Raw genomic sequence first — 24,721 nt, 5'->3', positions numbered from 1 at the left:
TTATCCTCACACACCTATTTTAACCTTTTACTCTTCTAATAATACTCTATTTCTTTAAATTGGTGTGTGAGGATCAAAAAAGTGTGTGTGAGAATCATCTTCCTTCTATGATATATACCGTTGAATTAACAATTGTTTATTGTTAAAAGATAATAATAATAATAATAATCATCAATCGGCAAACCATATTAAACAATAACCATAATCAAAGATTCAATCAATGCCTTTGATTGAAAGATCAATGAACAAGATATTAGTCAATATTAATTAATGTTTTTGATAGTATAGTTTTGTACACGAAGTAGATCGCTAATTTATTAATGTTGAAGCTAGACCCTATCGAAATATAATCCAATCCAATTGAAAAATAGAATTTCGTCCATGGGCCTGATAGTTCCAAATTGTTGATAATCAGGCCCAAGCAGTTTTTTTCACTTTAAAAAGGCAGGCCATATATTGGACGGATTGATTAGTGGCCCAAGATATCTTCAAACTCCCTCGATTACATTTGTGTGCCAGCGTATACGTACGAAAGATGTTGATTCACCAATATTTTTTAGAGTTGTTTAGGTCTACAATTATCTATTTAACTACATTTGAAGGTAATGATTACTATTTAGTACTCCCTCCGTTTCATTATAAGTGTCCACTTACTTTTTTCACACAGTTTTAGGAAATCCCACTAACTTCATTCTCTACCAATCAGAAATTTTCTCTCTCCAGAATAACCTCTTCTGATTGGTTGAAACGCAAAGTGGACACTTGCAATGGGACGTCACAAAAAGGAAATGTGGACAATTTAAGTGGGACGGAGTAAGTACTATTTATTCAATATACTCGAGTAATTTTATGAACATGCTTATAGTTACTTGTACTTTAATATATTTTCTTACTATATTCTATTTTCGCACTTGCATTTTCATTATGTGTTTTTTGTGTATCTAATTTTCAACCTAATCTAAACAATGCGACTTGGTCATTTATATTCGCTTAAAACCTAAAACATATCATTCAACTGTACCGATTCCACGAGTCGTAAGTATATAACTTTCCCAAAGAAAAACAAAGGTACAATAACTAGAAAGTCATTAAAAACTTGATCGAAGAACCGATGTTTAACGGGTAAAGAAATTAGTTATTAATCACTTGTTCAACGATACAATCACAATGCAAAAACCGAAACAATACATCATCTACTCGCACTATTTCACCTTATGTTACCTATGAAATGAATTCTATACATTTTTAGTATACTGCACTTGATACAAATGAATTCTAAAATAATGGGAAGTAGATGAATTACTAATTTCTAGGGAACAAAATAATAGGGAACAATTGAATTACCAAACAGATAATCGATTGTAATCTAGCATACCGTACACAATTATGCTATAGCACTTGTAATTGATGGATGAATACAGCAGGCCAATTTTAATGTTCACAAATCACAACTTTGTCTATTATATATACACCAGTTTACAATATAGAATTAGAAACACACATAATTGTTAACTTATCAAACTTCAAATATTTTCAAACTTACAATAGAAACACAAATCAAAATAAATAACATTGAGCATCAAAAATTAGGATCTACTCTGCCCCATTATAAATTGAAACTCACAAAAAGATTAACCAAAAATAACACCTACACGTGTATGAGATTAAAAGTATACAAAACATATGTCATAGCATCAAATTCAACAACACTGAATTAATGTTCCAATTACAATATATGACTGATCAGCTAACATGAAGAAATGGAGACATTGAATAACCTATTTAAGTGCTTAATTTAACGAAATATGTAAGTAAGTGAGCTAGAAATGAATGGATCGAAGTTGAATAGTAAATCAAACTATAACCTAATCCAATTTATAAAATAATGAATTACATTTCAACGGACAAATCACACAAGCAAATTCAATAAAGCGAAATCAGTATTATATTAATTGCTTCAACAAGTACATTCTAACATAAATACAAATACTTAAATAGACACTAACAGACGGAAAGATAAAAACGTTAACCCTAACTTTTAAATCGAAAACCCTAGAAACAGTAGATCAACAAATTAACCACCAAATCCATAAAGAGTACGTCCTTGACGCTTCAAAGCATAAACGACATCCATCGCCGTTACCGTTTTCCGTCTAGCATGCTCAGTGTAAGTAACTGCGTCACGAATCACATTCTCTAGAAAGATCTTCAAAACGCCACGTGTCTCTTCGTAAATCAGACCGCTGATACGTTTCACCCCACCACGTCTGGCCAATCGACGGATGGCAGGTTTAGTAATACCTTGAATGTTGTCACGGAGAACTTTACGATGTCGTTTTGCTCCACCCTTTCCTAATCCCTTTCCTCCTTTTCCTCTTCCTGACATTTTTAGCTTTTAATTTCTCACTGGAAAATTGAATTAGATTTGAAGTTTTTGTTGTTTAAAAATGAGTGCGGTTTGTGTGGTTATATACGGCTGCTTGTGTGTTCTGAACCGTTGGATGGCGGAGAGAAAGAGAAAAGGACAACCGTTCGATGGGAATCCGTGTTTAATTTGTAAAGTGTTTTTATTGGTTGATTGCTAATTCCCGGATTGGTTTTTTAGTTGCAACATGCGACCGACACGTGAGTAGTTCAAATTCCTTTAGGACTAATTTTTTTTTAACAGCGATTTTTTTTAACAACGATTAGGATCACCCGATGGGGACTAAATCACCCGTTGCAGTCATCTCCCGTTTTGACTATGTCGATGCAGCGATAATAACCCCGCCCCCATCGCTGCCCGGGAGGAAACCTTGAAACCGATCCAAGGGCACGGCCAAGTAAAACCCCCTCCCCTTTACCCCCCCAAACGATATGGGAAAGGTGTCATGGGTGGATACTTCATGGCAGGAATGAAATTGTGTTTTTAATATGTAGTCAAGTCAGTTTCTGACCGCGCACTGATTTCATTTTGGCTATAACCGGAGTTAGGAACATGAAATTGATACAAGACCAGTGGCCATGGTTCAAGAACAAATCAAAGTAATACATATCAAAAATCTAGCCACTTTTGTTTAGCCAATTGGTAAAGTTTATTCGTGCAAGTTGAACATTCAGTTTTCAGCTCAAATCAGAATTCACATAAAGTATGGCTCTATTGTGCCCAATGCATAAGGTTTCAGAGATTAACATAAACTAAAAATAAGTCACATATCATGTTAAGTTTCATTTTCCAGAAGCATACATGCTCAAACAATATACAAAATCCACAGAGTACAAAATCGTGTGCAATTTACAGATTCGATTCTCATTTAGCTAGTCACATTCGCATACGATTATCCGAAGATCTAGATACAATTAGCCTATGATATCTATATGAAAGATGAATTAATTCTTGTCTAATTTTCAAATATGCAAAGTTTTAATCACAGAAGTTAACACATTTTATCATACAGGGTTATTTTCATGCAAATGCTGTATAAAACTACTTTTACACTAATTCTAGCATATCTCGGGCTATACATAAGCAAACGACATGATATCCTAGTCTAACTTGAGTGTTTTTAAATTATCTTTCCAGTGGTATAAGTCTCACATTCCAATTCATTTTGTATCAATACCAGATTTCTGATCAAGCAACAAAAACACAACGATAATTCAAATTGACATAACTTAATCATACGAAAACGAAATCAAGCGAATCTAAAGGCTAAACTCAATAGTTTTTCTCAAGGAATCTGATTATAACATCATAATTAACATTTGAAAAACCAAAATTTACTGATCACACAATAAACAATTCGGTTTTTGCATTAAACAATCACAACGAGCAATTTATCGCATCTAGTATTCATCAAACATCAAGACTTGAGCAATAGACAACCTAATCCATGAAACCTTGACAAAAATCTAATTTTAAAGATTAGGGTTTATGTAAATATACCTTAGATCGCTAAGAGAATTATATCAACGCGTAGAGGAGATCGAGAATTGCAACTTTCGTGTTCAAGGTTTTATCAAAAATTGAAAATTGAAGGTTAGGGTTATGGTGATGGTGATCGACGAATAGGCAGGGGAGAAGAGAGCAGTCGCCTGGTGATTTCTTTTTGTGAGGGTTTATGCCAAAATTAGGTTTACTACATGTATTTATATTAGGGTTTAATTAATACTAAATACAAATAAGTCCCTTTTATTGCAAAAATTAAAATAAAAGGGGGTGGGGAGTGGGGTCGGCCGTGGCCCACTTGGGATGGGTTCCCGGGCTCTCGTTTTGCAATTCCGTGTAATCGTGGTCCGTTTTAAGTGTCATTTAGTCGTACCGAAGGCCCGAAACGCTAACCCGATCGTTAAACGAAACCAATTGTCTAATTTATTAAAAACCCAATAAATTAAATATTTTAAAAAGTTAATAATTAATAAAATTAATTATTAAAATAAACCCGAGCGTTTCGTTGCTCAAAAAGCTTTTATCAAAATCGTATCGTTTTTATCGTATTTCATTATCCGAAATATTTATTTGAATCAATATCAACTCATATCACTTATTAAAACCCTCCGAAGATCAAGTACGCATTTAATACACGTAAACGCATAAAAGTTAAATAATTGCCTTTAAATAAACTAACGGAAGGTTAACGAAAGTAACGAAAAAATCAGGGTTGTTACATTACCCACCTGTTATTGAAAATTTCGTCCCGAAATTTTAGTGATCGTTCGCTGAAGTAGTTTCCTCGGGAAACAGTTGCGGATATTTCAGCCTCATCTGGTCTTCACGCTCCTACGTGAACTCTGGTCCTCTTCTCGAGTTCCACCGAACCTTAACGATAGGAATTCTGCTCTGCTTCAACTGTTTGACCTCACGGCCCAAGATTTCAACAGACTCCTCAATGAAATGAAGTTTGTCATCGATACGTAGTTCCTCTAAAGGAATAATCAAATTATCATCGGCTAGGCACTTCTTTAGATTGGATACATGGAAAACGTCATGAATACCGCTGAGTGCTTGTGGCAGTTCCAATCTGTAAGCTACTGGTCCATCTCTTTCAGTTATCTCAAACGGTCCAACATATCTAGGACTCAGTTTACCTCGTTTCCCCAAATCGTACAACACCCTTCCAAGGTGATACCTTAAGCATAACCTTGTCACCAACTTGGAACTCTATGTCCTTCTGTCTAACATCGACGTAACTCTTTTGACGACTTCGAGTCGTTCTTAATCGTTCCTGAATCTGTAGAACTTTCTCAGTTGTCTCCTGAATAATCTCAGGACCTGTCAACTGACTATCTCCCAACTCGCTCTAACAAACGGGAGTTCTACACTTCCTTCCATACAATGCCTCGAAAGGTGCAGCTTTAATACTCGCATGGTAGCTGTTATTGTATGAGAACTCAGCTAGTGGTAAATACTTATCCCATCCGTTTTCGAAATCAATGACACACACTCTCAACATGTCCTCAAAAGTCTGAATAGTTCGTTCGCTCTGGCCATCCGTCTGGGGGTGATATGCTGTACTCATATCTAAACGGGTCCCCATTGCTTTTTGCAATGATTGCCAAAACCTGTAAGTAAATATGCCGTCGCGGTCGGATATAATGGATATAGGCACTCCATGCCTAGAGACGACTTCCTTAATGTAGATCTGAGCCAACTTCTCCATTTTATCAGTTTCTCTGATTGGTAAGAAGTGTGCGAACTTAGTGAGACGATCCACGATAACCCAAATAGTATCGTGACCTCCAGCCGTTCTTGGTAGTTTAGTAATGAAGTCCATGGAAATACCTTCCCACTTCTACTGGGGAATCTCTGGTGGAGATAATAATCCTGATGGCTTCTGATGTTCAGCCTTGACTTTAGCGCAAGTCAAGCACTTCCCAACATAGGTAGCAATATCAGCTTTCAAATTTGGCCACCAATAAAATGCCTTCAAATCCTGGTACATCTTATTTGATCCCGAATGAATTGAGTATCTCGACTTGTGTGCTTCCTCCAACACTAGTTCTCTCAATCCACCAAACTTTGGTACCCAAATTTAGTTAGCAAAGTACCGTGTTCCGTTCTCCTTGATGTCAAACTTCTTATCCATTCATCTAAGAATTTCAACATCGACATTTTCTTGTTTCATAGCTTCTTGTTGTGCTTCACGGATTTGTGATGTGAGATTCGTACGGACAACTATGTTAAGTGCTTTAACCCTAAGAGGTTTCTCTCGCTCTTTTCTGCTTAGAGCATTTGCCACAACATTCGCCTTGCCCGGATGGTATTGAAGTTCGTAGTTATAATCATTAAGTAGTTCCATCCAACGTCGTTGTCTCATGTTGAGCTGCTTCTGATCGAATATGTGCTGTAAACTCTTATGGTCAGTGAAGATAGTGAACTTGGTTCCTAACAGGTAGTGTCTCCACATTTTAAGTGCAAAGACAACAGCTCCTAACTCAAGGTCGTGCGTAGTGTAGTTCTGCTCGTGAATCTTTAACTGACGCGATCCATAAGCAATAACTTTGTTTCGTTGCATAAGTTCGCAACCCATTCCTTGACGTAAGACATCACAATAAACAACAAAATCTTCACTTCCCTCGGGTAGAGACAATACTGGTGCATTTGTTAACTTCTCCTTCCACAACTGAAATGCAGTCTCTTGCGGTTCTGACCACTCAAACTTCTTACCCTTATGAGTCAACGCAGTTAATGGTCGGGCAATCTTAGAAAATCCTTCGACGAATCTCCGGTAGTAACCAGCTAGACCTAAAAATTGCCTAATCTGGGTTGGCGCCTTTGGAGTTTCCCAATTCTTAACCGACTCAATCTTTGCTGGATCGACCTGTATTCCATTGGCCCCTACAACATGGCCAAGAAATTGCACTTCTGGTAACCAAAAGTCACACTTAGAGAACTCTGCATACAACTGCTCTTCTCTAAGCATAGTCAATATCGAGCGTAGATGCTGTTCGTGCTCTTCTATGTTCTTGGAGTACACCAATATATCATCAATGAACACAATGACGAATTTATCTAGGTATGGCTTACACACATGGTTCACGAGGTCCATGAATACTGCTGGTGCGTTCATCAAACCAAACGACATCACTGTAAACTATAATGTTCATAACGTGTTCTAAACGCTATCTTCGGGACATCAGCTCCTTTGACTCTCAATTGGTGATACCCGGATCTCAAATCAATCTTCGAATAAGAACTAGATCCCTGTAGTTGATCAAATAAGTCATCAATCCTCGGTAGCGAATACCGATTCTTGATTGTCAACTTGTTCAATTCTCTGTAGTCGATACACAATCTCATCGACCCATCCTTCTTCCTAACAAACAAGACTGGAGCTCCAACTTGGGAATTCGTGGTTATGTGACACACCTTCTAGTACATGTCACAATTTAGGGCATTACAACCATCATGTTCTTCACTATGGGAAGCTCTTGTAGTTCTAAAGGTGCAAATGCGTATATTGTACGCGTAACGGGTGCAGCTGCTGGCACCAAAACAATCCGAAATTCGACTTCACGGTGGGGTGTATGTGTAACCTCAGGACAATATCTAATAGTTGGGAATATTCGGGTCTCTTAAATGTCGGCTCATCTTTACTCACATGTGCCAGTATTGCGAGACATTCTCATCTCCTGTACTTCTGGACCTTCGAGTAATTAGTGTAACATGACGGTGTAATGATCTCTTCTTCGTACACTATTATCGTCGGTGGAAGGAATTCGAATAGTCCTCAGGTCATAGCTGCCTCGGTTGTATCGTCAGATAACCAGTTTGTTTCAACCACGAGGTTAAAACTTCCTAGTTTAATAGTTCTATAGAGTACACCTTGTCTAAGGAAGGTACAAGGTTATAAACGTTGCGACCAAACTTCTCTAGCGTAAGGCTTCTCTCAGCACCGGTGTTGACAGCATATATAAACATTATGGTTGATGAGTGAGGACGTGACGAATTTCATGGAAAACGAAAATGAACAAGGTGTAATGGCAACTCAAACAAAATTGATATTTAATCGAAAAGGGTTAGTACAATCTCCAAGGCATGTGTGTCTCGCGGGAAAACAGTTGATGTGTAGTTCGCGTCGATGTGTTCAAAGTTGGTTGGTAATGTTTGTGGGTATAATGAAAATGATTGTCGCTTAAGAATAGTATGTTAAAACAAAATGATGAGGGATATGGTAACGGGTAGTATTACTAGTAGCAATGAGTGGTGGCGTTAGCGATAAGTAGCGATGGGTTGTGATAAGCAGTGATGATAGTAGTGATGTATAAGTTGTTAGATAGCATGCTCACATCATAAGTATATGCATATGTACTCTAATGCACCCAATAAGGCATAATGGTCTTCAGTCGGTAGGCTCGTGTTGGAAAACAAAATCATGGACGGCGGATGGCTGAATGATGGGTAAGTTGGTAATCGAGTGGACAATATCTACTACGTATTGTGCGGGCGGTTATCAGGAATTCCTCCTTTAAAGACGTATCATAAATGAGTTGTGATGCACGTTAGCGATTAGTAAAACGCGGAGGTGTTGGTAGTGTCGAGTATTACTTAGTAGTAGTAAGCAGTAATGAGTAGTATTGAGTAGTAGCAAGTAGTAAGGGGTAGTAGTAAGTAGTATTTAGTAATGACAAGTAGTGAGAAGTACTGATCAGTAATGACTAGCAGTGAGAGGCGGCGTTGAGTAGTAGTTAGCAGCAATAAACGGTACTGAGTAGTGGTATGAGATGATGAGTATGTTTAAGTAGTGTCTTTGTAGTGACGGGTGGTGATCGGTGGTGGCAGGAAGTGTCGAGTGGTGAGGAGTGGTGTCATGCTTACAAGTTACTTATAAGTTATAATAACAATTAGTTTGCACAGTGTAAGTCTCTACTCATATTTAAGGTCATACAGTTTGTGTTCACAACGGTGTTTATCCAAGTAACCTACTTGACTCGCTCCCAATTCCTTATTTTGCGATGTCGGAACTTCTATATGAGTCACCATAATGTAATCCCGTTCATTACATTACGCTATCTCACATAACCATTCGACATCACTCCATAAATTCAAGATAGCGTAGTCAACTTAATTTAGTTAAATCTGGCTTCGTGTGTACGTATGTGTTTCGTGATATAGTATATTTAGTCCAAGTCCATGTTGTATGGTATAAGGCATATATGTATGTGGTGTAATGCGTAGCCTTACATGTAGCATTGTGAAGCAAATAGTGCAGGTATGGTGTATAAAAGTCATCCAAGACACACAGCTATAGACTAGACTTCACTAATGCGCCATACGGTTAGACACACTAATGTATCCTAGTTCCCTATAGCCAAAGCTCTGATACCAAATGTAACACCCCGTCAAATCCCTTTAACGGAATGTTAACTCTGATCCCAGTGCTTGGCTTGACTTCTACGTAACAGCAATATTCTACAGCGGAAGCAATTAATACCTGAAAATAAAACACGCAAAACGGGTCAACATTAATGTTGAGTGAATCTACAGGTTTTAGGTAAACAATACAGTATGTTTAAGAAATAACATTTCAAAAACGTTTACTAGTGAAAGACCACCAGAGTTTAATGTTAAAGTTTTTAGACAACACTTTTCTCGTTTCAAAAGTTTGTTGACACTACCATGTCAAATTTCAATCATTTGTAGACAACACCCTGTCAGGTTTTATCTCGTTTGCCCGTAAACCACAGTTTAAATATCGTTGTATAGTATCTAAAAAAAACAGTTATCAGAAAAATAGTTTAATTTCCTTGACCACGATATTCTATCGCTGCATACACTAAGCATCTGAATACTAGCATTAACCCGAGTATAGAAACCACTATACCCGCCTTTACCTCCTAAAATGTTATACACTTGTTCAAATGTATTTAATGTTCAAAATAAATGCACCACTGCTTTTATAGTGGGTGAGGTTGTCAACCTAACGGATCCGTCCATCTAAATTGTGCTTACACCGATGGTATTAAAAGTATTCAAGCTAGAGGCTTTTTGAACAAACTCAATATGCATATGTGTAGTACTCATGTCAATATAAAATTAATTGAAAATGTAAATATAACAGCGTGTATTCTCATCCCTGAAAACATGTAAAAAGCGGGACTGTAGACTCACCTTTGAATAAGCTCGGAATGAAAGACAAATGACTTGTACGGTTTAGACCCGAGTAATGTAACCTAAGTATACGTATGTAGATGGGTCAATATATGCATATTATATAAGTGTGGTTTCATAGTGTACGTTGTCTTATTGCTCGACTCGACGCGTTTCAAAGTAAAAGTCAACTATATCATGCAAGTCAAACAAAGTCAACCGAAGTCAAACCGAAAGTCAAACTTGGTCAATGTGGTCAACTAAAGTCAACATCAGTAGGTTCATGTCAAATATTAGTCAACATGTCAAACCTAAGTCAAACAATACGTTTTAGGTCATGAATGATCATTTTCACAATTTCAGTTTATCGTCATGTACAAAATTCATGAACACGTAGCATACTTAGCACATTATCTCATAGTAAAAAATTCAAGTAATTATGACAAACTCCATATCATAAATATACTAAAAATTGATTCCAAAAAGTCTGGCCAGGGACTCATACGACAATTAAAAGTCAGGAATCAGAATTGATACATTTGGGGTTTGCCAAGTCAGTTTCTGACCGCGCACTGATTTCATTTTGGCTATAACCGGAGTTAGGAACATGAAATTGATACAAGAACAGTGGCCGTGGTTCAATTACAAATCAAAGTAATACACATAAAAAATCTAGCCACTTTTGTTTAGCCAATTGGTACAGTTTATTCGTGCAATTTGAACATTCAGTTTTCAGCTCATATCAGAATTCACATAAAGTATGGCTCTATTGTGCCCAATGCATAAGGTTTCAGAGATTAACATAAACTAACAATAAGTCACATATCATGTTAAATTTCATTTTCCAGAAGCATACATGCTCAAACAATATACAAAATCCACAGAGTACAAAATCGTGTGCAATTTACAGATTCAATTCTCATTTAGTTAGTCACATTCGCATACGATTATCCGAAGATCTAGATACAATTAGCCTATGATATCTACATGAAAGATGAAGTACTTTTTGTCTACTTTTCAAATATGCAAATCTTTAATCACAGAAGTTAAGACATTTTATCATACAGGGTTATTTTCATGCAAGTGCTGTATAAAACTACTTTTACACTAATTCTAGCATATCTCGGGCTATACATAAGCAAACGACATGATATCCTAGTCTAACTTGAGTGTTTTTAAATTATATTTCCAGTGGTATAAGTCTCACATACCTATTCGTTTTGTATCAATACTATATTTCTGATCAAGCAATAAAAACACAACGATAATTCAAATCGACATAACTTAATCATACGGAAACGAAATCAAGCGAATCCAAAGCCTAAACTCAATAGTTTTTCGCAAGGAATATGATTATAACATCATAATTAACATTTGAAAAACCAAAATTTACTGATCACACAATAAACAATTCAGTTTTTGCATTAAACAATCACAACGAGCAATTTATCGCATCTAGTATTCATCAAACATCAAGACTTGAGCAATAGACAACCTAATCCATGAAACCTTAACAAAAATCTGATTTTAAAGATTAGGGTTTATGTAAATATACCTTAGATCGCTAAAAGAATTATATCAACGCGTAGAGGAGATCGAGAATTGCAACTTTCGTGTTCAAGGTTTTATCAAAAATTGAAAATTGAAGGTTAGGGTTATGGTGATGGTGATCGACGAATGGGCAGGGGAGAAGAGAGCAGTCACCTGGTGATTTATTTTTGTGAGGGTTTATGCCAAAATTAGGTTTACTACATGTATTTATATTAGGGTTTAATTAATACTAAATACAAATAAGTCCCTTAACTTGCAAAAATTAAAATAAAAGGGGGTGGGGAGTGGGGTCGGCCGTGGCCCACTTGGGATGGGTTCCCGGGCTCTCGTTTTGCAATTCCGTGTAATCGTGGTCCGTTTTAAGTGTCGTTTAGTCGTACCGAAGGCCCGAAACGCTAACCCGATCGTTAAACGCAACCAATTGTCTAATTTATTAAAAACCCAATAAATTAAATATTTTAAAAAGTTAATAATTAATAAAATTAATTATTAAAATAAACCCGAGCGTTTCGTTGCTCAAAAAGCTTTTATCAAAATCGTATCGTTTTTATCGTATTTCATTATCCGAAATATTTATTTGAGTCAATATCAACCCATATCAATTATTAAAACCCTCCGAAGATCAAGTACGCATTTAATACACGTAAACGCATAAAAATTAAATAATCGCCGTTAAATAAACTAACGGAAGGTTAACGAAAGTAACGGAAAAATCAGGGTTGTTACACGGACCAACACATAGTTTAAGTTCGGAGATTGACTTAAGCCACCCCGATTTCTACATCGTGATATGGGTCTGCACGAAATGTGTCATAAGAGAAAACAGTCGATAGGTAACACGCACACCACTAAGGGTTTAGAGTTTGTACTTATACTTGTGACCGCTAGCCGGAATGGGTTAAATATTGCTTTGGTATATCTTATGGTTTTGCGTTTGGAAGGGTTAGGTTTGGCGCGGTTCGTATGTCTATTGGTTTGTTGTGCCCTTGTTTTTGTTTGGCTCGCTCATCTCTAGATAATTTTTATGCTATGTTGGTTTAGTTCTCGTATGTTCTCTGGTTGTGCGGATTGTCGATATCGGTTCTTGGTTATAAGTTTTCTTGACGTTTATTTTTTTTTATAAGCAAGAGCCTTTATTATTTAAGTTCACTCCTTTTGAGAAAAAAAAAAAAAATTTACACGAAGTTACCGATTTGTTATCGAACTTACTTATTTTGCGTTGATGGTCCTTACGGTTAACAAATCTTACACGAATATTCCATCAGTCTAACCATCGTTAAACTTTTCATAAACATCATTCACATGCTAACAAGAATAGAGTTAAAATCGGTGTTTAGTACCCACACAAATAGAGATAAGACCGTTATAGGTACCTAACCATATCGTATCGCAAACGAAAATCCCTAAACTAAAAATGTACAAGTTTTAGAACCGGATAACAAACCTATTAACCAAAGCTGCAAGTGAGAAACACGCCACTTTTAGGGTTGTTTAATACTTGCTTCTAAACCTTTTAATACGAATACCGAACCAATTGGAAAAAGTTTAAACAAAACAAAACTGAAAATAAAAAAACGGTTTTCGCATTGATTCAAACAGAAACCAAACTCAATATTTGATTTTCGCTTTGTGTTTCTCTTCTTTTTTGAATTTTTATTTAAACTGAACTTCGAGTTTGTGTAAGCCTAGAGGTGGCAAAAATGACCCACACTAGAAAATATGGGTTGATCTGGTTTTATTTTTCAGTTTTCTGGGTATAAGTCAACTGGGAGACATGTATTTCAAGGAGTTGACACTAGTCTATTCAAATTTATAGGTTTTACTTTCGTTTGTTACCCTACGTGACTCAACCTACTTGTTTTGGTTGCCTCCTCTATATGTGACTCAATGGGTACATTGGGGTGTGTATGTTTCGATGCGCACTGTATGGGAAAACATACACTGTTGTATAGGCCGTAATAGAAACTAAACATGTTAAGTTGTTAATGACAAAAATTTGATCACATAGAGGTTGATGATAGCTACACAGCACATAAAAAAAAAATTAAGGAAAAAAAATTGGGTAGGTGAAAAGAATTGTAGTTACTTCATGTATTAGTACGTTACACAAAAGTGAAAAGTCATGGATGTATTTTCTTTTTGGAGGGATTTCCTTACCATTAGCACTATGTGAGAAGTTGTATAAGCATTAGCATTAATCAAAGTATTCCATAGAATTACATCATGAATGTTGTAGGATACAACTTATATATTATACCTACGCATGCATGTCCTATTACAAGATGATAAGAGTACACATGTTTTTATGTTTAGTTGAGTATAACTCCTATTGAGTTCGGTTCTATTGATTATAATTTCTAACAAATCGGCACTTGATCAAAAGCATGTTGTTGTAATCACAAAACTACACTTTTCACTCTGTTTTCACCCTCAATTACAACTTTGGTGACTTTATACTTAAAAAAAAATAAAATCAAGTTATTGACCGGTACCAAAACCTATGTTTTTTGCTTAATATCATCAGGCAAGCTTTGGTTCGCCTCCTTGATGCTACATATGAGTTTCTAGCAACCATCTTTCTTTTACCCAACTTCACCTTCTTCTTATCATTATTATCTGGTGATGATAATGCTTTACATCTGTTGTCAAGTTCCAGGGAGTAATGATCATAAACATCATCAAATTTCAATACCTGTGGTATTTTAAAAACAGATTCAACATGATTCTTCCCCTTCAGATCTTTATTGATTTCTCTCTCCGCTTCTTCCAGTAAATCCCTAGAGATGATTTCTGGATCGCTGACAGTAGTACACACTTTTTATCAAAACACACACACACACACACACACGAAACTATAGTAATAGTGATATCAAATATATAAGCAAGCAAGATGTATATATATTAATATATATATACCTGGATAGGATGTGACATGGACGTGTCAAAGAATTAGCTTTAATGTGTTTAATGCAGCTGTTGTTATTATTATTAACAGCTTCAACAAATTTATCAAGCCCCCTCATCCATTCTCGACCTTTCCAATCTCCAGCTTTCACTCCCTTTACACAGAAGTTGACAACATCAACTGCTATACCCATTTCTTTTAACTTGTTCCCATACGTCCCCGCACCTACCATTGTGAAATAATCTGCAGGGCTGGCAGGCAGGCAGGCAAGAGCAAACACATAACATACATTATTATTATTATTACATGAAAAAAGTAGTAAGCTGAAACATTTAAGCAAAATCAACAAATACATACCCTCCAGTAAACATAAGTATCCTTTTCTGGTTTCTTGGATACAACTGCTGAAGTATATACCAGCAATTTTGTAGCCCACAGAAAAAACTCAACCCACCACCACTTACTCGATTATCTAAGAAACAAGATGAAATTGAATAAATAAATAATCCTACCCTACAATTGGAGATTAATTAATGATTGGTGAATGGTGATATTAATTAAATATACTACATATAAAACAGGGAAAGTAGAAAGCCAACTTTCAAGGAAATCCAGGATTTGATCAAGATCACTAGTAGGTCGTATATTCTTTTGTCTTTCTGATCGAGTACCCATTTTCAGTATGCCTATAGCATTCTTCGGATTAGACTGTAACAAAACAATTTCAACATTTTTGGTGATATGTCAACACCGCAATCAATCACTTGTTTACCTAATTTAAATAATAATAAATAATATACCAACACAATTAGTTGTAAACCCAAACTATAGAATAATACATAAATAGATAAATAAACACCTTGAATTTAGCTACACAATACGATCGAACACAATTAAGTTGAAGCGTATACCAATAGAATCTATCCAAGCGATTCATCCATTGAGAACTGTCGATACAGATCATAATCGCCTCCTAGAATATCAACCGAACAAGTTTGATTACATCAATATTTAGAGAGACAACATAACAAAATAAAGGAAGGTAGAAAACGATACCGGAGCCTCCATGGTTTCGAATTGGGAATGAATTTGACCAAACGTTCCAAAATTATAAACCCTATATAAACCCTAATCCACGATAAATTGGGAATGGAAAAAACTTAACGTCGGATTATTATGTAGTTATGTATGTATCCGTGAGCAGTTTTTGTTTACCCCTTGTGAAATCAAAGAATTACAAAACAGCCCCTAAGCTTATTCCATTTTCAATTATTATGTTCAAATATGGTGTGTTTGGAGGTACGACCCAATCAAAATGTTCACAACCTTGTCAGTAAGCAGTCTGCGGTTTCATATGACGAGCTGTAATACCCCGTCAAAATGAAGCTATGACGTGCTGTATTACCAAAGGTCAAAGTCCAGTCTTCGTACTCTATATGCTTTAATTTTTAGTTTCCATGCTTGACCTCTAACATTTCATCTATTGCGGAAGCATAGCTAAAGTAGATTACCTGAGAATAACATGCTAAAAACGTCAACACGAAGGTTGAGTGAATCATAGGTTTAATTAGTATAAAGTGTAGAGTATAGACCACAAGATTTCGTTTTCATGCTCACAAGCACCTTTAAAAATAATAAAAGATTCTATAAGTTTGAGCACTCGGTAAGTCGGTAACTAAACCTTAACATTTGTTTAGTACCCCTGTTGTTATGTACACCTAACCAAAATGTACCACCTCAAATAGTATACGCCCGTTAAGTTTAGGTTAGTTTTTAACCCGGACGGACGGGGATGTCAAGCCCTATGAATCCATATACACCTATTCGCACCTACCAGTTCATAAACTGATAGTTACTAGTTACCAAAGCTAAGGGATTTTCGGTTATAACTCAGCATAGAATGTAAGTTTAGTACTTGTGCCTACTTGTAAAACAGAAAAGACATGTATTCTCACCCCGAAAACAGTTTATAAAATAGTTAAAAAGATGGGGCTATGACTCACCTTATGAGCACAGTAACCGTGTGATAGCAAATAGCAGTGGTCGTCCAAAGTTGTCAACCTATCATCATTAGGTTTAAGTTAGTTGGATCATCATGGTCATCATCATCATCATCATCATTATAGTTATGTGTTTGATATATATGTTCATATATATATATATATATATATATATATATATATATATATATATATATATATATATATATATATATATATATATATATATATATATATAGGTGTTCTTTTAAGAGTTTTCAATACTAACCATTCTCAAAGTTTAGATGTTGTATAACTCAAATGATCCTCGTTGCTATCAAGTAAGTCAATGGATAGCCAGATGTAACCGGGGGCAAGGACTCTTGATCCGACTTTAAGTCGTGACATTCGAGATCCACAACCATATCCCAACTGGCAACCTAGACACCATCCATGACCATAAGTAGCGGTGAGACTCATGAAAGTCATACGTTATCCGTTTGTGATTATAGTTTCTTTATAACTTTCGAATGTGTGTATAGGAATATAACACGTTTAATATTATATATCATATGTATTATTATACTTAGTTAAATTAGGGTGTTATAATATAAGTTTATAAGTTATAGTGTTATCTTATATAATATTATCACCGTTTATTTAGTATTATAGTATTAGGCGTGTCATATTTTGAATATTATATTAGTTAATAAGTTAGATAAGTTTTATCCTCTTTTAAGTTATTTCACTTTTATCTTATCTTTTACTTAATCTAAATTGAAATCTTATTAATTTAGAATCATCATTATCATCTTATCATAATAATATCTTAATCAGAATACTTTTCATTCTTAAACAAAATCTTTATATTTTCCATAATCATAAACTTTTCATCTTAGTATTTACTTATTCATATTTATCAAAAGATTATCTTCATTATTGTGTTTAGTAAATCACTAATGTTTATCAAAATCTCATAATCAAAATACTTTCATTCATATCCAAATTACCACTCAATATTATGATTCAAGTTTTATCCTTAAAGTTTCTTGTCTTTCACCAACTTTTAATCAACAACAACAACAACAACAACAAAACCCAATACCACATGAGTGGTGTATGGGGGAGGTGAGATGTAGACAATCCTTCCCCTATCTGAGAAATAAATGAAATGTCCCGTTCTTATTGATTAAAAACGTTCCATATTAATTGATTTCGTTGCGAGGTTTTGACCTCTATATGAGACGTTTTTCAAAGACTGCATTCATTTTTAAAACAAACCATAACCTTTATTTCATAGATAAAGGTTTTAAAAAAGCTTTACGTAGATTATCAAATAATGATAATCTAAAATATCCTGTTTACACACGACCATTACATAATGGTTTACAATACAAATATGTTACAACAAAATAAGTTTCTTGAATGCAGTTTTTACACAATATCATACAAGCATGGACTCCAAATCTCGTCCTTATTTAAGTATGCGACAGCGGAAGCTCTTAATAATCACCTGAGAATAAACATGCTTAAAACGTCAACAAAAATGTTGGTGAGTTATAGGTTTAACCTATATATATCAAATCATAATAATAGACCACAAGATTTCATATTTCAATACACATCCCATACATAGAGATAAAAATCATTCATATGGTGAACACCTGGTAACCGACATTAACAAGATGCATATTTAAGAATATCCCCATCATTCCGGGACACCCTTTGGATATGATATAAATTTCGAAGTACTAAAGCATCCGGTACTTTGGATGGGGTTTGTTAGGCCCAATAGATCTATCTTTAGGATTCGCGTCAATTAGGGTGTCTGTTCCCTAATTCTTAGATTACCAGACTTAATAAAAAGAGGCATATTCGATTTCGATAATTCAACCATAGAATGTAGTTTCACGTACTTGTGTCTATTTTGTAAATCATTTATAAAACCTGCATGTATTCTCATCCCAAAAATATTAGATTTTAAAAGTGGGACTATAACTCACTTTCACAGATTTTTACTTCGTCGGGAAGTAAGACTTGGCCACTGGTTGATTCACGAACCTATAACAATATATACATATATATCAAAGTATGTTCAAAATATATTTACAACACTTTTAATATATTTTGATGTTTTAAGTTTATTAAGTCAGTTGTCCTCGTTAGTAACCTACAACTAGTTGTCCACAGTTAGATGTACAGAAATAAATCGATAAATATTATCTTGAATCAATCCACGACCCAGTGTATACGTATCTCAGTATTGATCACAACTCAAACTATATATATTTTGGAATCAACCTCAACCCTGTATAGCTAACTCCAACATTCACATATAGAGTGTCTATGGTTGTTCCGAAATATATATAGATGTGTTGACATGATAGGTCGAAACATTGTATACGTGTCTATGGTATCTCAAGATTACATAATATACAATACAAGTTGATTAAGTTATGGTTGGAATAGATTTGTTACCAATTTTCACGTAGCTAAAATGAGAAAAATTATCCAATCTTGTTTTACCCATAACTTCTTCATTTTAAATCCGTTTTGAGTGAATCAAATTGCTATGGTTTCATATTGAACTCTATTTTATGAATCTAAACAGAAAAAGTATAAGTTTATAGTCGGAAAAATAAGTTACAAGTCATTTTTGTAAAGGTAGTCATTTCAGTCGAAAGAATGACGTCTAGATGACCATTTTAGAAAACATACTTCCACTTTGAGTTTAACCATAATTTTTGGATATAGTTTCATGTTCATAATAAAAATCATTTTCTCAGAATAACAACTTTTAAATCAAAGTTTATCATAGTTTTTAATTAACTAACCCAAAACAGCCCGCGGTGTTACTACGACGGCGTAAATCCGGTTTTACGGTGTTTTTCGTGTTTCCAGGTTTTAAATCATTAAGTTAGCATATCATATAGATATAGAACATGTGTTTAGTTGATTTTAAAAGTCAAGTTATAAGGATTAACTTTTGTTTGCGAACAAGTTTAGAATTAACTAAACTATGTTCTAGTGATTACAAGTTTAAAACTTCGAATAAGATAGCTTTATATGTATGAATCAAATGATGTTATGAACATCATTACTACCTTAAGTTCCTTGGATAAACCTACTAGAAAAGAGAAAAATGGATCTAGCTTCAACGGATCCTTGGATGGCTCGAAGTTCTTGAAGCAGAATCATGACACGAAAACAAGTTCAAGTAAGATCATCACTTGAAATAAGATTGTTATAGTTATAGAAATTGAACCAAAGTTTGAATATGATTATTACCTTGTATTAGAATGATAACCTACTATAAGAAACAAAGATTTCTTGAGGTTGGATGATCACCTTACAAGATTGGAAGTGAGCTAGCAAACTTGAAAGTATTCTTGCTTTTATGTAACTAGAACTTGTAGAATATATGAAGAACACTTAGAACTTGAAGATAGAACTTGAGAGAGATCAATTAGATGAAGAAAATTGAAGAATGAAAGTGTTTTTAGGTGTTTTTGTTCGTTGGTGTATGGATTAGATATAAAGGATATGTAATTTTGTTTTCATGTAAATAAGTCATGAATGATTACTCATATTTTTGTAATTTTATGAGATATTTCATGCTAGTTGCCAAATGATGGTTCCCACATGTGTTAGGTGACTCACATGGGCTGCTAAGAGCTGATCATTGAAGTGTATATACCAATAGTACATACATCTAAAAGCTGTGTATTGTACGAGTACGAATACGGGTGCATACGAGTAGAATTGTTGATGAAACTGAACGAGGATGTAATTGTAAGCATTTTTGTTAAGTAGAAGTAGTTTGATAAGTGTCTTGAAGTCTTTCAAAAGTGTATGAATACATATTAAAACACCACATGTATATACATTTTAACTGAGTCGTTAAGTCATCGTTAGTCGTTACATGTAAATGTTGTTTTGAAACCTTTAGGTTAACGATCTTGTTGAATGTTGTTAACCCATTGTTTATTATAACAAATGAGATGTTAAATTGTTATATTATCATGATATTATGATATATAATATATCTTAGTATGATGTATATACAGTTAAATATCGTTACAACGATAATCGTTACATATATGTCTCGTTTCGAAATCATTAAGTTAGTAGTCTTATTTTTACATATGTATTTCATTGTTAATACACTTAATAATATATTTACTTATCATTTAACATAATTAACCAAGTGTATCAATATCTTAATATGATTCATATGTACCTAGTAAGACGTTGTTATAACGATAATCGTTATATATATCGTTTTCGAGTTTCTTAAATTAATAGTCTCATTTTTATGTATATAACTGTAACGACCCGTCAAAATCGCTATTGACGCGGCACGTTAATCATTGATTCTACAGTGAGGTTTTGACCTCTATATGATACGTTTTGATAAAATATTGCATTCATTAAAATAAGTGACTTTCTAAACATAGAAAGTTATAAACATGTGGGCGAGTGCTTAGGTATAAGCAAAACCCCGAAATACATAAGTCTTTAATTTACAGGTTGACATCACAGTCCAGTTATTTATTACACAACGCAGTTTTATTTTGAATGCAATAAACTTTGTACAAAGCATGAGAGACTCCATGCAGGCAACAAGCACATCACAGCAGAAGCATTCTAAGGACCTGAGAATAAAACATGCTAAAAAGTCAACACGAATGTTGGTGAGTTATAGGTTTAATTGCTCGAGTCATAAACATATATAAAGATAGACCACAAGATTTCATCAAAAGTTTATCAATAGATTCTACGTAACAGAGCACCCTGGTAACTAAACTTAACGCTATAGTGATAATTACCCCATTCGTTTTAATACACGCAAACCAACGTGTCTTAAACTCAAATAACATACGTCCGTTAAAAGGCTAGCGCTCTAGCTCGGACGGGGATGTCAAGCCCTATGGATCCATATACAATTATTCGCGCCCACCAGTCCATATCCTATGTACTGGCAGCTACTAGTTACCAAAGCTAAGGGATTTTCGGTTTAACTCAGTGTAGAATTTAGTATGTACTTGTGTCTTATCGCGTTTAAAATAAATTGCATATATTCTCAGCCCAAAAATATTTAAAGTATTTAAAAAGGGAGACTATAAACTCACAGTTCAATATTGAGACTCAATATTGTAGGCAAATTGCGTAGACATAATGATGGTAGATGACTGTATGGTTGGCCTTGGATTCAAGAACAATACCCCGGACAATACCCAATATTTCCTTAGCTTAAAGCGGTTTGAAACCCGAATTAAAACACACTCGAATATACTTTATTATTATTAAACTTAAAATTAAAATTATAATTATAATTATAAATTTAAATTTAAATTGAAGAAGAATAAGAAAGAGTTGAAAAAAAATCGTCGAGCAAACTGGTGTATTTATAATACTTTTCCATTTACTGTAGCTCATGCGATCGCATGAGTTTTCAGTGTTTTTGCCATGCGATCGCATGGCCGCCTTTTCTGTTTTTGTTTGCTAGTTCGTCGACATCAAATAGTGTTTACTGTAGCAAATAGTATTTCACTGTAGCAAATAGTGTTTACTGTAGCAAATCACTGTAGCAAACTCGTTTTCACTGTAGCACTGTAGCAAAATACGGTTTCACTGTAGCAAATAGTGTTTTACTGTAGCAAGTAATTTTTACTGTAGAAAAGTCGTTTTTACTTGTACATATATATACATACATATAATTGTTCATGAATCGCCGAGAGTAGTCAAAGGTAATTGTATATATGTAACAGTTCTAAAATTTTGAGACTCAATCTAACAGACTTTGTTTAACGTGTTAAAATAATAAATCGTATAGAGAATTGGTTTAAATAAGTCAAAAAATTTCGGGTCATCACAGTACCTCCCCGTTAAAGAAAATTTCGTCCCGAAATTTTGAGTAGTACCTGTTTCATGAGCGATATCAGTGAACAAATGTGGATACTTTTGCTTCATTTGATCTTCACGTTCCCAAGTAAACTCGGGTCCTTGTCTTGCGTTCCAATGAACTCTAACTATCGGTATTTTGCTTTGTTTTAATTGTTTGACCTCACGGTCCATGATTTCGACAGGTTCTTCGACAAAATGGAGTTTATCATTAATTCGTAATTCGTCAAGAGGAATTACGACATCCTCTTCAGCTAAACATTTCTTCAAATTTGACACGTGAAATGTGTCGTGAACACTACTAAGTTCTTGCGGTAGCTTTAATCGATAAGCAACTGCTCCAATTCTTTCGGTGATTTCAAAGGGTCCTACGTACCTAGGACTTAGCTTTCCTCGTTTACCGAATCGTACAACGCCTTTCCAGGGTGACACTTTCAACATGACTTTGTCGCCCACTTGAAATTCTAGTGGTTTTCTTCTTACATCAGCATAACTCTTTTGGCGACTCATGGCCGTTTTCAATCGCTGTTGTATTTGAATGATCTTTTCGGTGGTTTCATGAATAATTTCTGGTCCAGTAAGTTGTCTTTCTCCTACTTCACTCCAACAGATAGGAGATCTGCACTTTCTACCGTAAAGTGCTTCAAATGGCGCTGCGTTGATGCTCGTATGATAGCTGTTATTGTATGAAAATTCTGCCAACGGTAAGTGTCGATCCCAACTGGTTCCAAAGTCAATCACGCATGCCCGTAACATGTCTTCCAATGTTTGTATTGTTCTTTCACTTTGACCATCTGTCTGTGGGTGATAAGCGGTGCTCATATCTAATCGAGTTCCCAATGCTTTTTGTAATGATTGCCAAAAACGTGATGTGAATCGGGTGTCGCGATCAGATATGATAGAGATGGGTACACCATGCCTGGAAACTACTTCCTTCAAATATAGGCGTGCTAATTTCTCCATACTGTCTGTCTCCTTTATTGGTAGAAAGTGAGCTGATTTAGTTAGACGATCAACTATCACCCAAATAGTATCATGACTACTTGCAGTCCTTGGCAATTTCGTAATGAAATCCATGGTTATTCTTTCCCATTTCCACTGCGGAATTTCCGGTTGTTGCAGTAATCCTGACGGCTTTTGGTGCTCAGCTTTGACCTTTGCACACGTCAAACATTTGCTTACATAAGTAGCAATTTCTGTCTTCATATTAGGCCACCAATAAAACTTCTTGAGATCGTGGTACATTTTCCCGTTTCCTGGGTGAATTGAGTACCTCGTTTTGTGTGCTTCATCCAGTACTAGTTGTCTTAGGTTACCATGTTTTGGTACCCATATCCTACCAGCAAAATACAGGGTTCCATCGGCTTTTACTTCAAGTTGTTTTTCTAACCCTTTGCTCATTTCGCCTTTTTCGTTTTCTTCTTTTAAAGCTTCTAACTGTGCTGCTTGAATTTGCTTTGTGAGATCAGTACGAATTGTAATATTCAAAGCTCGAACCCTAAGAGGTTTTACTCTTTCTTTTCGACTTAAGGCATCAGCTACAACATTAGCCTTTCCGGGGTGGTAACGGATTTCACAATCGTAATCGTTTAACAACTCTACCCAGCGACGTTGCCTCATATTGAGTTGTTTTTGATCAAAAATATGCTGAAGACTCTTATGGTCAGTGTACACTGTACACTTGGTGCCATATAGATAGTGTCTCCATATTTTGAGTGCAAAAACTACTGCTCCAAGTTCTAAATCATGCGTCGTATAGTTCTTTTCATGAATTTTTAGTTGTCGTGAGGCATATGCGATGACTTTTGTGCGTTGCATTAATACACATCCTAAACCTTGGCGTGAAGCATCACAATAGATCACGAAATCATCATTTCCTTCCGGTAATGACAAAATGGGTGCAGACGTTAACTTCTTCTTTAATAACTGGAATGAGGATTCCTGTTCTGTGGACCAATCATACTTCTTTCCCTTTTGAGTCAATGCAGTTAAGGGTTTGGCGATTCTAGAGAAATCTTGAATGAATCTTCGGTAGTAACCAGCAAGACCTAAGAATTGGCGAATTTGTGTTGGAGTCTTCGGGGTTTCCCATTTACTAATGGATTCGATCTTGGCGGGGTCAACTTTAATTCCATGTTTACTGACAACATGGCCCAAAAATTGTACTTCTTGTAACCAGAAATCACACTTCGAAAATTTTGCGTACAATTCTTCTTTCTTGAGTATCTCCAGTACCAGTCTTAAGTGTTGCTCATGTTCTTCCTTGTTCTTTGAGTAAATCAATATGTCGTCGATAAAAACAATGACAAATTT

At 35.1% G+C, this 24,721-nt stretch overlaps 3 protein-coding genes across 3 annotated transcripts; all 3 read right to left on the bottom strand.

The window, feature by feature from the left end:
• Positions 1–1,959: 1,959 nt before the first annotated feature.
• LOC139873607 (histone H4) lies at positions 1,960–2,425 on the bottom strand. Its single transcript, XM_071861544.1, has one exon. It carries the CDS (start codon positions 2,384–2,386, stop codon positions 2,075–2,077), a length of 312 nt encoding a protein of 103 aa, XP_071717645.1. The 5' UTR covers positions 2,387–2,425; the 3' UTR covers positions 1,960–2,074.
• An 11,392-nt stretch (positions 2,426–13,817) lies between these two features.
• On the bottom strand, positions 13,818–14,765 carry LOC139873602 (uncharacterized). Its single transcript, XM_071861538.1, has 2 exons — positions 14,537–14,765; positions 13,818–14,418 (listed from the first exon to the last, which is right to left on the bottom strand). Exons 1-2 carry the CDS (start codon positions 14,755–14,757, stop codon positions 14,094–14,096), a joined length of 546 nt encoding a protein of 181 aa, XP_071717639.1. The 5' UTR covers positions 14,758–14,765; the 3' UTR covers positions 13,818–14,093.
• Positions 14,766–14,857: 92 nt separating this feature from the next.
• On the bottom strand, positions 14,858–15,663 carry LOC139871363 (26S proteasome non-ATPase regulatory subunit 4 homolog). Its single transcript, XM_071859081.1, has 4 exons — positions 15,582–15,663; positions 15,385–15,498; positions 15,125–15,233; positions 14,858–14,997 (listed from the first exon to the last, which is right to left on the bottom strand). The coding sequence occupies exons 1-4, from the start codon at positions 15,591–15,593 to the stop codon at positions 14,858–14,860; spliced, it is 375 nt and encodes a 124-aa protein (XP_071715182.1). The 5' UTR covers positions 15,594–15,663.
• Positions 15,664–24,721: the final 9,058 nt, after the last annotated feature.

The sequence above is a fragment of the Rutidosis leptorrhynchoides genome, chromosome 10 (genome assembly GCF_046630445.1).
Source record: "Rutidosis leptorrhynchoides isolate AG116_Rl617_1_P2 chromosome 10, CSIRO_AGI_Rlap_v1, whole genome shotgun sequence".
NCBI classification, from domain to species: Eukaryota; Viridiplantae; Streptophyta; class Magnoliopsida; order Asterales; family Asteraceae; genus Rutidosis; species Rutidosis leptorrhynchoides.
The sequence above is the reverse complement of the archived record's forward strand: the minus strand, read 5'-3'. Positions and strand labels throughout refer to the sequence as shown.